Source organism: Alligator sinensis, unplaced genomic scaffold (assembly GCF_000455745.1).
Source record: "Alligator sinensis unplaced genomic scaffold, ASM45574v1 scaffold125_1, whole genome shotgun sequence".
Lineage (NCBI taxonomy): Eukaryota > Metazoa > Chordata > Crocodylia > Alligatoridae > Alligator > Alligator sinensis.
The window spans coordinates 1,129,061-1,146,836 of record NW_005841893.1 but is presented as its reverse complement, the minus strand read 5'-3'; the positions used below and the strand labels follow the sequence as shown (position 1 = coordinate 1,146,836).

At 43.0% G+C, this 17,776-nt stretch overlaps 1 protein-coding gene across 20 annotated transcripts in view; it reads right to left on the bottom strand.

Annotated features, from left to right (window-relative positions):
• PTPN13 (protein tyrosine phosphatase, non-receptor type 13) overlaps window positions 1-17,776 on the bottom strand; it is a 218,115-nt gene that overhangs the window by 14,219 nt on the left and 186,120 nt on the right. For 15 of the 20 annotated variants that reach the window (XR_003092691.1, XM_025197238.1, XM_006018088.3 and 12 more), the window contains 10 exons: window positions 15,058-15,425; window positions 14,553-14,739; window positions 12,867-13,025; window positions 11,755-11,926; window positions 11,432-11,642; window positions 10,473-10,540; window positions 8,581-8,642; window positions 7,561-7,717; window positions 3,924-4,061; window positions 979-1,070 (listed from right to left, as the gene is read on the bottom strand). Coding sequence is in view for 17 of the 20 variants with exons in the window: in XM_025197238.1 (XP_025053023.1) it covers window positions 979-1,070; window positions 3,924-4,061; window positions 7,561-7,717; window positions 8,581-8,642; window positions 10,473-10,540; window positions 11,432-11,642; window positions 11,755-11,926; window positions 12,867-13,025; window positions 14,553-14,739; window positions 15,058-15,425 (1,614 nt within the window). In the remaining 3 variants the exon portion in view is untranslated. Of the gene's footprint in view, window positions 1-978; window positions 1,071-2,930; window positions 3,096-3,923; window positions 4,062-7,560; window positions 7,718-8,580; window positions 8,643-10,472; window positions 10,541-11,431; window positions 11,643-11,754; window positions 11,927-12,866; window positions 13,026-14,552; window positions 14,740-15,057; window positions 15,426-17,776 lie in introns of those variants that run through there. The other 5 variants (XM_025197237.1, XM_025197251.1, XM_025197252.1 and 2 more) reach the window with 3 other exon arrangements.

Genomic DNA, 17,776 nt, shown 5'->3' with positions numbered 1-17,776 from the left:
GCTGACTTTCTGCTGGTTCAGCCAAAGACAGCGTTCCTTTTAAATCACCTACAGCAGGGGTTGGCAACCCATAAGCCATAGGCCAGACCTGGTCTAGGAAGGGATTGTACCGAGCCCACAGAGCCAGGATGGTGGCAGCATCTGGAAGTGGGGCAATTCAGTGGCATTCAACAGTGTAGGAATCCACTGCATGATCAGTAGCATTTGATGGTAGAGCAAATCAATACCTGCTGAGTTACAGAGGTTAGCCGGCTTTAGACTGAGCTCCATTAACAGGGTTTTCTGCTGCTCGAAGTGTGCATACCCCTGATTTAGGCAGCTCCTGCCAATCAAATATCCAGCTGTGGATAACTGGGCAGGAGGCTCAAACAGTGAGTATAGAGAGGAGAGGGGGAATTCCATTAGAGTACTTGGATAAATTGCAAGAAACACAACTTTATTGAGACAGTACACTTTGCTATAATGCAACAGCTTAGAGGAAAGAATTTAAGAACACTAATTTAATCTTAGAAAAAAGGTAAGGGAGAGGGAGCTTCTGATTTGGATTTTCAGAGATAATATATGAAGTATCTGTAACGCTCTTATTTTCCCCCAAACCTGCTTTTAACTCAGATGACTTTCTGTCTAAAACACTTGAAATACTATTTTAATGGCATTTTGTTAGCACTGCATTTTTAAAAACCCAGTGACTTTCATTTTTGCCTGTAAAAAGCTACTTAAATTAATTCTCTGGTTAGTTCTTTTGCCCAGTTAATGCATTACAGCTTAATTATACCATATGTAAAAAAAAAAAATATTTCCATACTCTTGTTTCCTGACACTATTTTGAAAAAGTCTATCAAACGATAGGGATAGAGCAATTTAAAATGCAGATGGAATTATTTCTACAAATTCTGTGAGATTAAAGAAATGAGAAGTCAAGTAAGTTGTTTGAGAAATAAGGATCAGCAAAGAATGGCACTACCAACTCTGTCATACCTCTGGAAAGTCTTCAGGCAAAGATGATCCATCACAGTCTGTATCTTCATTTTTCTCCTCTATCAGCTTCCCATTTGCTGCTAAAGAACCTGCTGGAGAAACACAGTGAAATGAAGAGCTGGAGAGAGAGGAGACACCTAATTCTCAGACAGATAAAGGACATCTGCACTGGTCCCGCTTACAAGGACTTAAAAGTATAGTTTATGACCACTTTGAGGTCCATCTCTACTGCCAAAAGAGTGTAAAGAATGTGTAGTTTTAAGTGAGTGTCAATCTAGGGTTTGGGTTTTTTTTGGTAACAAAATCAAAATTTGGGGTCATTTCAATTTTGTTTTAATTGAGCAATTATTTGCACTGGTATTAAGTTGAGGTGTATATATAACAATGACAAGGTTTTAATTGAATTTCTGTATTGAGCTGCTCATGCAGTGTTTAAAGGTCATGTCATGCTGGGACACAGGGACCAAGGAGCCTCATGCTGATCCTGGGGACAACATTGCGCCAGGACCTTTAAAAACCACGTGTGCAGTCAGGCTGCACAGATGATTTTCTGACATCCCCAGTGCAAGGAGCCCTGGGAGTGGGGAGGGGCTCCCTGATCTTGGGGTCTCCATGCCAAGACCTTTAAAAACCAGGTGTGTAGCTCAGCTGCACATTCACTTTTTAAAAGTCCAGGGAGCAGTGAGCCTGACATCAGGGAGCCGCTCCCTGATGTCAGGCTCATACCACTTGCCCATCTACCTCCAGGGATTGGGTGGAGGCATCAGGTCCAGCACTTGATGCTGGCCCCAGCCCAATTCCACTGATTGGGTAGGGAATAGCTGTGTCTTGGACCATGGGGCTGTCCCGTTCTGGATCCCAACGTTCAGCTGAGCCTTGACAACCATCATGGGTTAGCCCTGTCATGCCACACATTCAATTTAAGGCAAGACACAAATGAACCACAAAGATGTTACACACTGGGCGTTTCTACACATGTTTATAATGTGTGCTTAAATTTAATGTGCATTAAGGCGTTTCAGGCTCATATCTACACATGCACAAGTTAAAGTGCATTAATGACGTGTGTGCAGGCTGATGTGGGACTAAAATTGGTCCCAAGTCAGTCCATACACAGCATTAATGCTCCTTAACATGTCTACACATGCATTATTGTGCTTTAGCTATTAGTGCCTGCTTTTGTAGGTACCAAATTTACGCACGAATAGCTTAAAATCGCTATTTTTAAGGTGCATTAAGGGTGCATACATGTAGATGTGCCTTAATGTGCTTTAAATCAGGCTAAAGCACCTTAAATTGGCACATGTAGATGCACCTATTATATATGGAATAGCTATGTGGCTTGTTTGCTATATTACCATGCTACAGATGGACTTGAATGTGTGTCAGGGTCACTATTTATGGCACAATTAACACCTTAACTGTATTAGTGTAACACGTAGAGGGGGCTCAAGTCACAAAAAGCAGCAGAGAGAAGGAGAAGGAACTGTGCATCGTTTGTGAGAGCTAATTTTCATAGACTTGAGCAAGGTGGAAGAGGATCACACTCAGGTGCCCAGATGGAATAGGATCTGATCCCATATATGTCTGTAATTTAATTTACAATAATCCTAAATCAGGATTCTATTTACTCTGTATATTCATCATGAGTTATCATCAATTGATGATAATCATCAAAATTAGACCTACATTAACTATTTCACTACTATGACATTCCCTAGGTTCAATGGACAAGCTGTACTGTTGTATGAAAAGGGCCAGATCTTCAGAAGTCATGGAGCTAATTTAAACTAGCCAAGTCTCCTCTTACTCAGTAAACACATTCTACTAGTTTTACAAGCATGTTAATAGATGACAACACAGTCTAGAAGGAACAGTAGGAAAAGAGTTAAAAGAACTATAATCGAGTGAGGGGTGCCAAGAGCTAAAAAATTCCAGTGACAGCTACCAACTTCGTTTAATGCAGTAACGTGCAAGTCGATTGTGATGCCTCACAGGAACTGTTAGCATGTACTATTCCCCATTAGCATTCACTATCTGGCTCATTTCAGTTGACAGTGGCTGTTCTGTTGCAGAGACAGCAATAAAGGTGTGGAGCTGTACTGATTTATGCAGAACTAGGTGCAAAGAAAAATACAAGAGTAAGGAGAGGATTGGCAAAGAAAAAATACTGTATACTTTTCAAAAATGGCAGGTGTAATTTTGCAACTGCAATGGATACAATATGGATATCTGATCATACTTCTAAGATATCTAAACAACATCATCAAATCTACCCACAAATGTCTGTAGGCACAAAAGCACTTCCAAAACCAGGGGGGTAGAGGGTGGAGATCAAGACTTTACCAAACATTCTCGCACTTAGAAGTACAGTGGAGTTGCATCTTATGCGGGGGTTAGGTTTTGAAGTCAGTGCATAAGGCGAAAATGGAATAAGGCGAAAACTGGTGACTATACTTGGGGTGGGAGAGGGGGTGGGGCTTGAGTTTACATGCGGTGCCATGCTTAGAGCAGTGAGGCTGGTGGCAGCGGCGCAGTGTGGGGTGGTGGTGGGGATGGCTGCGTGCCACCCGGCCACCATCACGCTGCTGCTGCCACCTGGCGGCTGGCCACACAGCTCCAGGCACGGCTCCTGGGCAACAGCGGGAGGTTTTGGAGGCAGTGGCCGTCACTGCCATAATGGGCCTCCAGGTAAGTGGCAGTGCCGCGTGCAAACTCCAGCCCCGCCCCCCCCCCACCCCGTGTACAGTTGAATTTGCGCGAGTTAAATGCGCATATGATGCGACTGACCTGTAGTGTTCTTCTAATGCACCGCATCTTTTAGAAAAATTAATTCTGCAAGCCACTTCTATTCCATCTCTTTTTGATAGCTGGTCAGTCAATTGCTCATTCAACATTCATTGCCTCTCCTCTGTGTACTCTTTACTTCCACTCCCATATAGTACCTGGCACTTGGTCACCTGACGTTGCACTACTGCGATTTAAGAGGTTCTGGGCTTCCTCATCGACAACATCCAACAGATACTGAACAACTTCATTATGATCATCCTCGTCATAATACTCATCACCTGGCATCTCAGTTTCTATACAAATAAATTAAACAAGATGACAGAAAATACAAAAAGATGAATGGTCCTAAAGGAAAGAGATGACAAAAAGGGGTAGTTTATCAAACAGCAGCTATTCTAAGCCCTTTCTTTAAGATATGCCAAAATTTATGGTTTTCATTCCTGCCTTTATGCTATATTTTCCATTTCAAAACCGAGCCTGCCGGGGGTTGGGTGGACTACCGCTAGTGCTGGCCTGCTGGCGGTAGTCAGCAGGCCAAGGCACTTAAGGGAGCCCACCCCTGCCCCAGCCCTGGAGCAAGCTGTGGTCAAGGTAAGGGCCCCCAAAGGGACACTTGCCTGCTTGTACACAAATGCCAGGAACTTGGGGAATAAACAGGAGGAACCTGTCCTCCTGCTTAACACAAACAACTATGATGTTGTTGGGATAACATAGACCTGGTGAGACTCCACCCATGACTGGGCCACAGGTATAGATGGCTATACCCTGTACAGGAAGGATCAAGTAGACGAAAGGGGCAGGGGTGTAGCTCTCTATCTCAAGGAGAGTTATGTGTCCCTGCAAGCCGACACTGGCACCCACGGTGGACGACTAGAGACCCTCTGGGTTAAAATCCGTGGGGAACATGACACAGGGGACACAATGGTGGGAGTCTACTACAGACCTTCGACTCAGGATCAAGAGCTTGACCAGGAGTTTGCCAGGGAATTGGCTGAGGTTGCATGCTCCTGGTGCATGGTTGTCATGGGAGACCTCAAGTACCCAGACATCTCATGGGAAGAGCACCAGCCAAATCTGAGTGGTCACAAAGCTTTCTCTCATACGTGGATGAGCTCTAACACGAAGTCGACGGGCCGATGAGAGGTAAAGTGATGCTCGACCTGGTTTTGGCAGTGGGGGATGACCAAATCAGCGACCTAATGATCAAAGGGAAGTTGGGTGACAATGACCATGAGCTGATCACCTTCACCATCCGCTGTAAAGTTGGCAAGTCAGTCAGCAATACAGAAGTCCTCGACTTCAGGAAAGCTGACTTTGACAAGCTCAGAAAGCTTGTCAGGACATCCCTAAAGGGGCACAACCCAAAGGGGAGGGGAGTTCAGGACAAGTGGTTGCTCCTCAAAGGAGCAATCCTGGATGTGCAAGCAAAGTCTATCCTATCTCAGAGGAAAGGCAGCAAAAGGGCACAGCAGCCCCCTTGGCTATCCAGGGAACTAGTGGACCTCCTGCATCTAAAAAGAAAGACCTACAAAGGACGGAGGATTGGATCCACCTTCAAGGAGGAATACTCTGCACTGGTTCGGACCTACAGGGAGCGAACCAGGAAAGCCAAGGCTGCGACAGAACTCCAATTAGCTACAAGTATCAAGTATAATAAAAAGTCCTTTTTTTTAGATATGTGGAGAGCTGGAGGAAAAGCAAGGGCAACATTGGACCCCTGCTAAACCAGATGGGACAACTGACACCCAACGCCCAGGAAAAAGCCAACTTGCTAAATGGGTACTTTGCTAAATGAGTACTTTGTTTCTGTCTTTCACCAGTCCCATGGGACACCCCTGCCCATTATGGGACAGGGAGGCCCAGGTGAGGGAGATTCCTTACACTCCATCAATGCTGACATTGTGAAGGAACACCTTGAGAGGCTGGACACTTTCAAGTCAGCCGGACCTGACAGTTTACACTCCAGGGTACTCAAGGAGCTGGGTAGCATCATAGCTCAGCCCCTGGCAAAGATCTTCGAGAACTCCTGGCACTTTGGTGAAGTGCCCAAAGATTGGAAGAAGGCCAACGTGGTGCCTATTTTCAAGAAAGGGAGGAAAATGGATCCGGCAAACTATAGGCCCATCAGCCTGACCTCTATCCCAGGGAAGGTCTTAGAAAAGATTATTAAAGAGGCCAATCTTAACAGACTGGACGATGGCAACATCCTGAGGGATAACCAGCATGGGTTTGTTGTGGGTAGGTCTTGCTTGACCAATCTTATTTCCTTCTACGACCAGGTGACCTATCACCTGGAAAAAGGAAAAGAGATTTGTGTCATATATCTTGATTTTAAAAAAAGTCTTCAATCTGGTATCCCATTATCACCTCTTAGTAAAACTGGCTAACTGCGGCCTTGGCCACACCACGGTCCACTGGTACCGCTCGGCCACACCATGACCGCGCTACCTGCCCAAGCCTGGAATCTGGTGCATCTCGACCGCACCACAATCTACTGGCTGGGGAATTGGCTCCGTGGTAGGACCCAGAGGGTGGTGGTTGACAGAAGTCAATTGTCATAGTGCCCCGTGACCAGTGGGGTCCCACAAGGCTCTGTCCTTGGGCCCATATTGTTCAACATCTTCATTAATGATGTGGACATTGGTATCAGAAGCAGACTGGCCAAGTTCCCCGATGACACCAAACTCTGGGGTAAAGCATCCACACCTGAGGACAGGAGGGTGATCCAGCCTGACCTTGACAGGCTCAGGAAATGGGCGGATGAGAACCTGATGGTGTTTGACACCGAAAAGTGCAAGGTTCTCCGCCTTGGGAAAAAAACCCTGCAGTATCCTTATAGGCTCGGCAGTGCTACACTGGCTAGCACTACAGGTGAAAGGGACTTGGGGGGTCATGATTGACCACAACATGAACATGAGTCTTCAGTGTGATACTGCTACTAGTAAAGCATGCAAAATGCTTGCTTGCATCCATAGATGCTTCTCGAGCAAATCCCAGGACATCATTCTCCTGTTGTACTCGGCCTTGGTGAGACTGCAGCTGGAGTACTGCATCCAGTTTTGGGCTCCACAATTCAAAAAGGATGTGGAGAAGCTTGAGAGAGAGCAGAGGAGAGCCACGCGCATGATCAGAAGTCAGGAAAGCAGACATTATGAAGAGAGGCTGATAGCCATGGGACTCTTCAGCCTGGAAAAGCGCAGGCTCAGGGGTGATCTGGTGGCCACCTATAAGTTTATCAGGGGTGCTCACCAGGATCTGGGGGAACACTTGTTCACCAGAGCGCCCCAAGGGATGACAAGTTTGAATGGTCACAAACTCCTCCATGACCATTTTAGGCTGGACATAAGGAAGAACTTCTTTACTGTCCAAGCCCCTGAGGTTTGGAATAGATTGCCACTGGAGGTGGTTCAAGCATCTACTCTGAACGCCTTCAAAAGAGATCTGGATGTTTATCTTGCTGGGATCCTATGATCCCTGCTGACTTCCTGCCCCTGGGGCAGGGGGCTGGACTCGATGATCTTCCGAGGTCCCTTCCAGGCCTAATATCTATGAAATCTATGAAAATACTAATCCTACCACTTTACGTCCATCTTTCTTGGGAAATTTTTTTTTAGGAGAGCAATTAGGACCTGATGATGACATTGAAATAAATAAATAAAAGGATTGTTAAGCAACAAAGCTAATTTTTTCCCACTTTTTGTATTATTCAGCAAATTTTACTGCCCAATCTCTATCTCCTGCTCTTGAATTCAGTGGTATGGAGATGTGATCAGACAGATGTTTTCTTCTTACCTGAGTTACCACTGCATTTGGAAAACTCTGATATCTGATTTATAAAAACACTGGGGGGCACATCTCTAGAGACAGTGAAGTTCATTAGCCCTTTTGCCTGATGAATATCACCAACTGCACTTGCTGGAGAAACTCCTAGCATGCTTTCTCCATTAACCTAAATGAAACAGAGAGACAATAAGCACTTGGTATTTGCTCCTCTAATAGTATTCCATTCTTAGAAGCTAGACAGACAGACAGAACAATACAGCCTTTTTTTGTTTCCTCGATTGAGGAGGGGAGACAATATAATCCCAAAGGCAACTTACATTTTTATAGTTTTAAACTGAAATGCAACTATATTAGGAAGTACTGTATCAGAAGCTAAAGATGAAACAAAGGAGGAAAGGTTTGCTAGACTATCTGGAAAAACACTCTGACCATAAAGCTCTATTTGACTGTGGCAAAGTCCCCCAAAAGAACAATCTCCCCTACAAGTGACATACCTCTTCTCTTGCCTAAGGTAAGAGAAAGAATCATTACAAAAGACTATACAATGCTTTGCACTTATATAGTGTGCTCCATCCTACATGCTCAAACATTAATTTTCCCTCAGATCTCCTGTACCCCCTGTGAAAAGGGTGATCATTGCCTCCATTTTTCAAAGGACGAAGTAGAGATTAAATCAGAAGGCCAACGTAACACATGAGCTCTGGGGGATCTAGGAATAAAACCAACTTTCCTGAGTTATAGCCCTGTGCCTTAACTGCAAGACTATTTATCATTTCCTGATGCAATTCTGGGCACAGGAAAAATAATTTCAAACTCATGTTCGCTTACTGACTGTTGGCGATTCAGATTCATTCACAATGCTGTGTTCCCATTTAAAAACAATAAGTTGGTCTTAACCAGAGATGCCTGTCAAATATATCTTTTTGCTTTACTTAATGAAAATACCCAGACTAGGAAATATTGCAAGTCCAGAACCTACTGGAGGGAAACAAATTAACTGTGTAAGTGCAACTGCTTCTTTGTATTTACCTTGGGCACGTAAATATCAGGTGCCTTTTCTGTTTTGCCATAGCTAGCTCCATGGAAATGGCCTAAACAAAATGGAACAAATCAATAACCATTTCATAATAAAAGGCTAGTAGTGATAAATTGCCTTAAATTAAATTATTTATTATAAAGAACCATGTTTAACTTGTTAGGAAACGTCCTTCTACCCAGAGATATTAAATAGAATGAAAGAACCTAAGGTGAATGGGGCACATAACCACACTAATGAATGCCTGAGTGACAGTATTTTAAGACAACATGATATATGCAGATTTTGAAGGAATGAGGGAAGATGATTATACAATAAATTATGAACTTTCACAGGGACAATCATTGACAAAAAGCATAATAGTCTACAGCATGAATTATGATGCTAAATGGATGTATGGCACTTTGGAGAAACACAGGAAGGCTGCCACTCCCCAAAGCCTAGGATCTAAGGCAAGAGTGGGCAAAATACAGCCCACGGCAATTTCATCCAGCCTGCGGGCTCCCAACAACTAATTGTACCCTGCCCAGCCCACAAACCTTGCTCCCACCCTTGTGTGTGGAAAGGCTTGGCTCAGCCAGCGCACAGCTTCTGGGCAAGGCTGCTGCTGCCGCTACTGCAGCTGGCAGGGGACCTGCTCGGCTTCCCTGGCATCCAGCATCTCCTCCTCCTCTCCCTGTTACAGTACTCACTCCAGGCAGCAGGCAGGGAAGTGATGGGGGTTGGGGGAAGGGGATCTGCAGCTGGGTGGGGGCATGAAGCATGGGGCTGGGGCTGGCAGAAACATGGAGCCCGTTGCGGGGGGGGCAGCAAGAACATGGAGCTCAGGTGGGCAAGGTGTGGGTATGGGGTTTGTAGGATTTGAGGGAGGGTGGAGGGGTGTGAGGACCCCCACACACTCTCCTCCATGGCGCACAGAACCTGTTGCCAGTGGCAGCAGCAGGCAGTGAGTGTTTGCGGTCCCTGCAGGTGCTGCTGTACAGCAGCAGGCACCGCCAGCCAAAGCTGCACGTGGTGACAAGGAGTGAAGCCAGGCTGGCCTGCCTCTGTTGTGTGGGGCTACCTGCAGTGAATGTGCAGCTCCCAGCACTTGCGTGCCACCGAGGGAAGCCCCTTGTGATGTAGCTGGCTGCCTGCCCCATCCCCTGCCATGCAGGTCCCAGGACTCCACCAGGAAGCAGAGGGCAGGGCTCCCCTCCACTCCTAGTAGGGCTTCCCCTTCACATTTTCTGACTGTGAAAAGTAGAGTGTGATTATGTCTTCTCTATTTTTCATAGTAGAAAAATAGCTGTGTTCACTGCATGATTATACAACCTGAATCAAAAGTCTATGTGCAACTGTAACACAGCAAGAAGATTCAGAGTAAACTTCCTTAAGGAAACAACATGTATTCAAGCATCATTAACACTTCCTGACCACTTAATTAATGCCTTTGGTGGACTAGAATATATTAAGACATATCAAGGATATGAACTTAAAAACACCAGCCTAACACAGGTGTGGGGGAAAGGAGAGGCTATTTCATGTTTTTTCTGCAGACAAAAGTTGTGTGTAAACAATACCTCTGGAAGCACTGAATCACTTTGGGCTGTACCTTGCAACAACGACATATTACATAAACCAAGAATTTTCTAAAGCTTAGTGCACCTTGTTATTTTTAAATTATTCTTTTTAATATGGCATTCTGTACCATCTCCCATCCATGCCTTTATATAATAAAGGCTTCTTAACATCTGCCAGAGATGCTAGATAACATATTTAAAAGAATGTCACTATTATAAAAGAATCACTATTCTGGAGTCTTGCATGCAAAAGATAAAGATAATACATGGCTGTCAATCATAAAAGAAGTTTAATTTACAGTACAAAACCAGGAGTTGCTTACCGTTGGCTTTTTTTGAGTTTGGACTTGAATTAGCATCCTTGAACTTTGGAACCAAAGGGTGACCATCCCTACAAGAAGTACACACACACACACACGCTTTATTTCCAAAAAGGAATTGTACGCATACAACATTAGGAATGCAACATCTTATCTCTTGCCAGAGCTTAGGTCTCTCAGTTAATCTATCTCCTTCCTCCTGATACAGTGGGAGAAAGACTGGGGCTGCAGCACCCTGAAACAATGCGAGTCTTCACCTGTTTTCTCAATTCTCTGGAGCTTGTACAGACTACAGCAGAGGTATGTCTACATGGACTCTCTCCCAAGCCCAGTTCCACTGATAACAAAATACGGTCTGACTACTCAGATGCACAAGGGCCTAGAGAATAGACAGAGCAAGATTTTTCAACTAGCAGCCCATGGGCCACATGCAGCCCTTCGGGGTTAAGTTGTGGTGCTTAGGCTTCTACCCCTCTATCACTTCCCCCATTGCTCTGGCTGCAACAGCAGCTAGTGTCTCTGGGCTCTTCCTCCCTCCTTTGGTTTCTGCCTCCTGCCCCAGGAAGTCCTTTGATTTCCTCAGTTGCCTCAATAGTGAGGACTATTTCAATAAAATATTAAAAACAGGCATAACTTTTGTCATTAAAAGTAAAGTATTTAGACAACATAGAGGTTTTTCTAGAAAGAAAGAGTTTATGAAAGGAAAAAAAGGCCACATTCTGACCTGCTTTATTTATTACATATAGGTCATTACTCTGCCCTATTTCAGTGCAAATGAGTACTCAGCTCCACTGGAACATGTTATCTTGATGACAGAACATCCTGAAGGAACAAACCTAAAGATACATCAGCCATTATCACACCCAGGGGTGGTAGTTCTGCTAGAAAAATATTTTAAGGGGGATTAAGATACAATTATTCCAGTTAAAAAGCACAGGAAAGAATTTGCTCCCAGAAGATACCTTGTTGCTTTTAGCACCACGTTAGGAAGTGACATTTCCAATGTTCTCCTGGCTTCTTTCAGAGTCATTCCCTGTACGTTGACTCCATTAATGTAATGGATGATATCTAACATACGGAGACTGCCTTCCTTGGCAGCAATTGAGCTTGGTTGGATATCACTAATATATACCACCTGGTAAAGGCTATTGTGACCTCCAGATAAAGAGATACCTGTGCAGAAGGAAAAAAATAAAACCCTTTTTTAGGAATTGAGTGTGGTTTTTAAAAGTGGAACAACAAATATATTCCATACGAGGATCAGCAGCAATAAAATTTTTATTACCCAGCTCCTCTTTATGGCATGTTAATATAATATCAGGCAGTAAATGAGGTAATATGGGAATCTTGGGTAACTCCAGAACCCGGCCAAGCACTATTCTGACCGTCTTTGGGGCAGCTCTAAGAAAATTTACAGCATCTGTGTGACTCATGTTAGTAACATCCACTTCATTAACCTGTGAGGATAAAAGCAAAAGAAACATCCTAGTTTTTACTCCAATTTAAATATCCAGCATTGCTAAAGTAATTTAGTTAATGGCCCTATTAAATGCCCAAACTATAAACACTAAGTTGACAGGGCAGAGATTGTAGTTTATGGTGATATCCATTCGCATTGATAAACATGTTTGATGAAAATGTTACAAGTCAAGAATCAAATCCTTAACTATAAATGGGAAATGACAGGAAAGGTATAGTGTATAGCTGTTCCAGAAAATGGAAGAATAAAATTTTAGAGAGGTCTGAAAGCCAGACTCAGATCCCCAGATTATGCTTCCATTCTTTACTAAAGATTTAAGATTATTCTAACAACTCATATTATCTATTAAGACAGTCATACCTGCTTAATTTAATGCGCTTCAGTAGGACTACCCATTGTACAAAGTTAACTGCAGATATAGGGTTTAAGAGTGTCATTAAGCACATTCCTATTCCATGATAATTTATGGAGTTATAACTTGCTTCAGTTTAGCTCAAAGTATTTAAAGCTGTTTTCCCTGTTGTTAGGAATGTCTGGAATATGCAGAAAATTGTACAAGCTTATACGAACATTCTGAGTAATCAGGATTTAGCCTAACTATAATCACACTATCAGCTATACTGAGCCAATTCATGTCAACCCAAAGTTTGGAAGAAGGGTTACACAGTGCCCACTTTTTTTAAAGTAATCTTTCAGGTTTTATTTTATAGTTATATTTAAGTTAATTCCACAGCTGTTATATCATGATTTCAACATGTGCATTTATTTTTGCTTCTGACCCACATAATTCATTCAGTACACCAAACAATTTGGAGTCCAGATTCTTCTGACCCAAAGTTTGTTGATTTCCTCTCATTTTTCACATAAATCCCTTTAGCCCTGGAATATGTTCTACTATGGAGTTTTAATTGCCTTACCTTTATAAGACGGTCTCCTGGTTGTAGTCTACCATCACTTTTGGCAGGATCCTGCACAATGTCATGAATGTAACAGCCAACATTATCATTACCTTTGGTCACTGTAAAGCCAAGGCTTCCCTTTTCTGATTTAGTCATGGAGACTTCGAGCTCCACTTCCTATGAGAAGAAAATTATGTTTTAGAACATAAGCTTTTGAATATGGACAGTTTCATATAGGCAAATAAATAGTGTGTACTGTAAAAATATATGGGTAGTCTGACTGAGTTATTTAAATTCACATAGGTTAAGGAGACTTTATTAACCAATTCACTCAACACAAATACAGACCCAAGGGGACTGCTCTTGTGCATACAATTGAACATAGGCTTGTCTATATATGCAACTATTCCAGACTAGGGAGTCTGGATTAACTCTGCAGGGTTTTTTGTTGTAGCCATGTTGATCTATGGACATAGGCAGGCAAGATTCTTTGGGTAGATGTGATATCTTTTATTAGACCAAATGAGTAGCTGGAACAAAGTTCTTTGCAAACGTTGAGGCACAAGTACCCTTCTTTAGGCACAGGGAGACTGCTGTTGTTCTGGGATTCCTTGAATAGGTATATAGTCTTTAAATGCTATTTAATTCTTGATTAACTTTCATGTTTAGAAAAACTCTACATGTTTGCAGGATCAGGGCAAAACACTGATGGATATAAATCTGAAGGAAGAAAATGGTCTTGTACAAAAGGACAAAGCTGAACATTTCAGTTGCCAAAAGGCAAGACTATTCTGTGTAGCTTGGTATTGTACACATGCATGCATTGGGTCTGCATTTGAATTTAGTGTTCCTTTTTAGATCTGGCAGAGCTGTACACTTGGCTGTATACCTTATGGTGCTTTGTACTACAGTGAGAAATATGAAGGCTCAGTTTTGAGCCCTGTCTTTGACTCTGTGAACTGACAAGGAAAGAGAGAGCAGGAGACACTTTGAGATGCACAACAACAATGCCTCACAGATATTAAAAACCAATGTCAGAAAATTCTGAAGAGAGCAGAGGATCTTGTGGATGAATGTAGCACAGCAAAAATGGAGGGAATGTAAGGACTTCAAGAAGTCTCAGAGGATGTTAATGGAGAAAGTATTAGTTGACAAATGAGTAGTCTCAAAATACTGCCTCAGGCTAGTTAGACATTTAGGAGAGAATACTATTTTCCTTTGCGAGCCTAAATGGAAGTTTCTCAATCATGTAAGTGTCATTTTTGGTGCTTATGCTCAGGATGCGCTTCCATTACGTCTGTAGAGTGAAAACGTTCACAAGTTACACAGGCAGTTTTAGAGCTTGTGATGACAGTTTTACAGCCCAGCTAAAAGAAAGAGCAAAACCTCTGAATCATTTAGGTGGCCCAGGCTCTACATACCTAGGGACACTTGTGTGAATAATGACAACATTTCAGATTTTACAGATGGCCACCACCTACAATAAGCAGAATGTACACATGCCTTTTCTAAAATATGCCTCCAGTCAAGTATAAACTTAGAATGTCATCTAGAAAAACAGTTCTAATTGTAAGTAAACGTGCATATCTTGCATTTGGTTGCTGCCAAAATCATGACTGACCAACGCTCCAAACCCTCCCTCCCCCACAGAATTTAACACGCGCGGTGCAGACAAAGAAAGAAAGAAAGAAAGAAAGAAATTACTGGTTCATATTCATCAGCATGTTTTTCGAATTGGCTGAGCAATGATTTCATCCCTCCCTGTTGGGAAATTAGCTCAGAGACAGAGCTGGTGTAGGCATCCCCCATCAAACCAGGAGCAGAAATATCAGGAACAGTCCTACAGCTTGGTACTGGTGGCAAGTCCAGTGGAAGTGGTGATGGAAGATTACTACAGGAAGAAAAGGAAAGAGTTTAAACAATCTACTAGAGATACAATGTATCACTTCACAGAGAGTTCACCTCTAAACTCTTGTTTTTGCCAATATTTAAAAACCCAAAGTCAGGGTGGATCTCACACCCCCAACCCAAATAAACCAACTTTTGATGTTTATTTTATGTGAAATAAATCTTGACTTTTCACAAACTGAAGTCCAATTTATCTAGTTTATCTTCCATTTTGTAGGGGAATTCTACCCTTCTGACTCTTCTGTGCCTATGAAAAACCCTAATACAACTTTTGCAAAATAAATAACTGTTATAAATATACCTATCCTCAAACTCTGGTTTCCTAGGGACCTCATGAGTAGAGTAGTGGATGGCCACCTCTTCTTGGCTACAAGTAATTTCATACTGACTGTGTGCCTGAGCAATCACTTGATCTGAAGTATGGTATAGGGCAGACTTCCAGCCAGGGCTTCCAGCCAGTACTCTCTCTGCTGGACTCCCTACTACTTCTTCTTCCCCACTTCCACTGCTATCACTGTAGCTGTCTCTCCTGGAAGGGGATTTTAATCTTTTCTTGCTTTTATCATTAGCTTCATTTTCATCTGAGCTCTCCCCTTGATCTTCGTTCATTGGAGAAGAGACATCTCTCCTGGCATCTGGAAATATTTGTTGGGGAGAATGTATGGGAGTCTGCAATTAAAAGAGATATTTAACAAATCAGATTCTAGCAGTAATGATCATTTTTGTATTAGTTTGGGCAAAAACAATGTAAAGAATGCAGAAATAATCAAAAACACTTGCTTAAGATTCATGCTATTTACTATAAAAATCAAAATAATATGCCAAACCCTTTCTGGTTTAAGTCTATCTGTTTCAGGTGATTAAAAATTTCTCTCATTCACAAGAAATGTGGATTTTTCAAATGCATACCCACATTATGTAATATTGAATATAATGAATCACAGAAAAGGAGGGCTGGAAGGTACCTCAGGAGATCATCTAGTTGAGCCCTCTGCTCAAGCATGGACCATCATCTAAACCATCTCAGACAATGTGTTTGTCTACGTTGCTCTTAAAAACTTCTAAAGACGCAGATTCCACAACCTGCCTAGGTTTCCTGTTCCAATGCTTACCTATCTTCACAGTGAGAAAATTCTTCCTAATCTCCAACCTAAATCTCCCTTGCTGTAGTTTAAGACTATTACTCCTTGTGCTGTCCTCTGCAGCTACAGAAAATAGGTCTATCACCATCCTGTTTATAACTACCCTTCAGGTATCTGAAGACTGACACCAAATGCCCCCACTATTTTCTCTCCAGATGAAATAATCCTAGTACTTCCAGTCTTTCCTCATAAATCTTGTTTCCCAGACCTCTAAAAATTTTTATTGCTCCTATTAGACTCTTTCTAACTTGTCCAAGTCTTTCTTGAAATGCAGTGCCCAAAACTGAACACAGTACTCCAAGTGAAGCCTCACAAGTGCCAACTATGACTATGGTTAAAGAAATCATCCACAAATTGGACCATGTTAAGTATGGTTTAAACAGGGACTGCAGATTCTTATCCCATTACCTGGATTAGCTTTTGTGACTCCTTTGTTCCTACAGGTTCTTTGCTTGATGCCTCTCACAGTACTCCCTCTCTCTCCTTCCTGCTTTCTCACCTATTGTATTCTAATTAATCACTCCACTTTATAGTCTGCTTTAAACTATCCTTTCATATCATTTAATGAAGTGAACTTCGGTTCACAAAAGCTTGTGCTTACTCTCACTCTTATTTATTTTGTGTATAAAAGTGCACATCTACCCTGCCTTCTGACTGACTTTAGATTAACATAGCTAACTATGGTAAAAGCTCTGTTATCCGGCATGCCCCGGGGATGGAGGATGCCAGTTAATCAAATATTCTGGTTAATCAAATGTGCACCATCTGGTGCACTCCCCAGCGTCAGTGTGCTGGGGGACAGGGAGGGGAACCCTGTGCAGGCTGCTTTGCCCTGTGCAGACTGCTTTGCCTTGGGCCGTGGGCCAAAGAAGAGGCAAAATCTCTGCTTGCAGCTGTGGTGAAACCCAGAAGTGATACTTCCGGTGTCACTTTTGCCGTGTCCCTCTGTTACGTCTCAGCTCTGTGTTCTTGGGCAACCCTGGCACAGGACACAGCCTGTTTGACTCACAAAGGACTCACCCCCCCATGAAACTGATTAAGATGCAGTGAGAGACACACCTAAGACCCTCCAGATAAGGGTGACAAGAGTGAAACAACTGCCCTAGGTCTCATCTGCATCCAAAATGGAATCAGATGGCCATTCATTTACATGAGAGAAGGAGAACAGAAAGCCTGAAGCAGAGACTGCAGTGAATTCTGGGATCAGAGAAGCATGGGAGCATTGCATGAAGGGGAATCTGTGCTCCAAATGCTAATTAACCCATGTTCACACACACCCAGCTCAGCATTATCAGACCAGTTCTAATCTGGATTTACAAAGGACTTTCCCTCCCCCACCCCTGACACACACACACACACCTCTAAGTTTAATAGGCATCTCGGGCCGTACATTCCCTGGTTCCACTATGGGAGGCCTATTTAAACTTGATTGACTAAAACTCAGTTGCTGGGTTAGGGAATGCTGAGGCAAGAGACTGAGTCAGAGGGGGTATGGGCAACATTTGAACAATGGTAAAGGGGTTCATCACAGCGTCCAGCCCGTTGGAGCCCTGACCACAGGTGTCGTCATACTTTTCCCAGGACGACTGGTGGAAGTCCTCCTGCCCAAAGGTTATGAACACTCCAATAATTGCCTTAAGTCTGTTAAAAGACTATAGTAAGATCTGGAAAAGTCATGCTAAGCTGAGGCTTGTTCACAACAAGTGAAAATCCAAAACCCTGATGCTGCAAGCTATCTATTGTTTCTGAAGAAACCATGAGATATCCCATCAGTATATCTGCTATCCATAGGAATTTCAAGCTGGCTCCCAAGTATCTGGTTAGTCCCTAACCTTGTGTGTTTCCTGATTATCAATCAGTTTCTTGAGATGTTCCAAA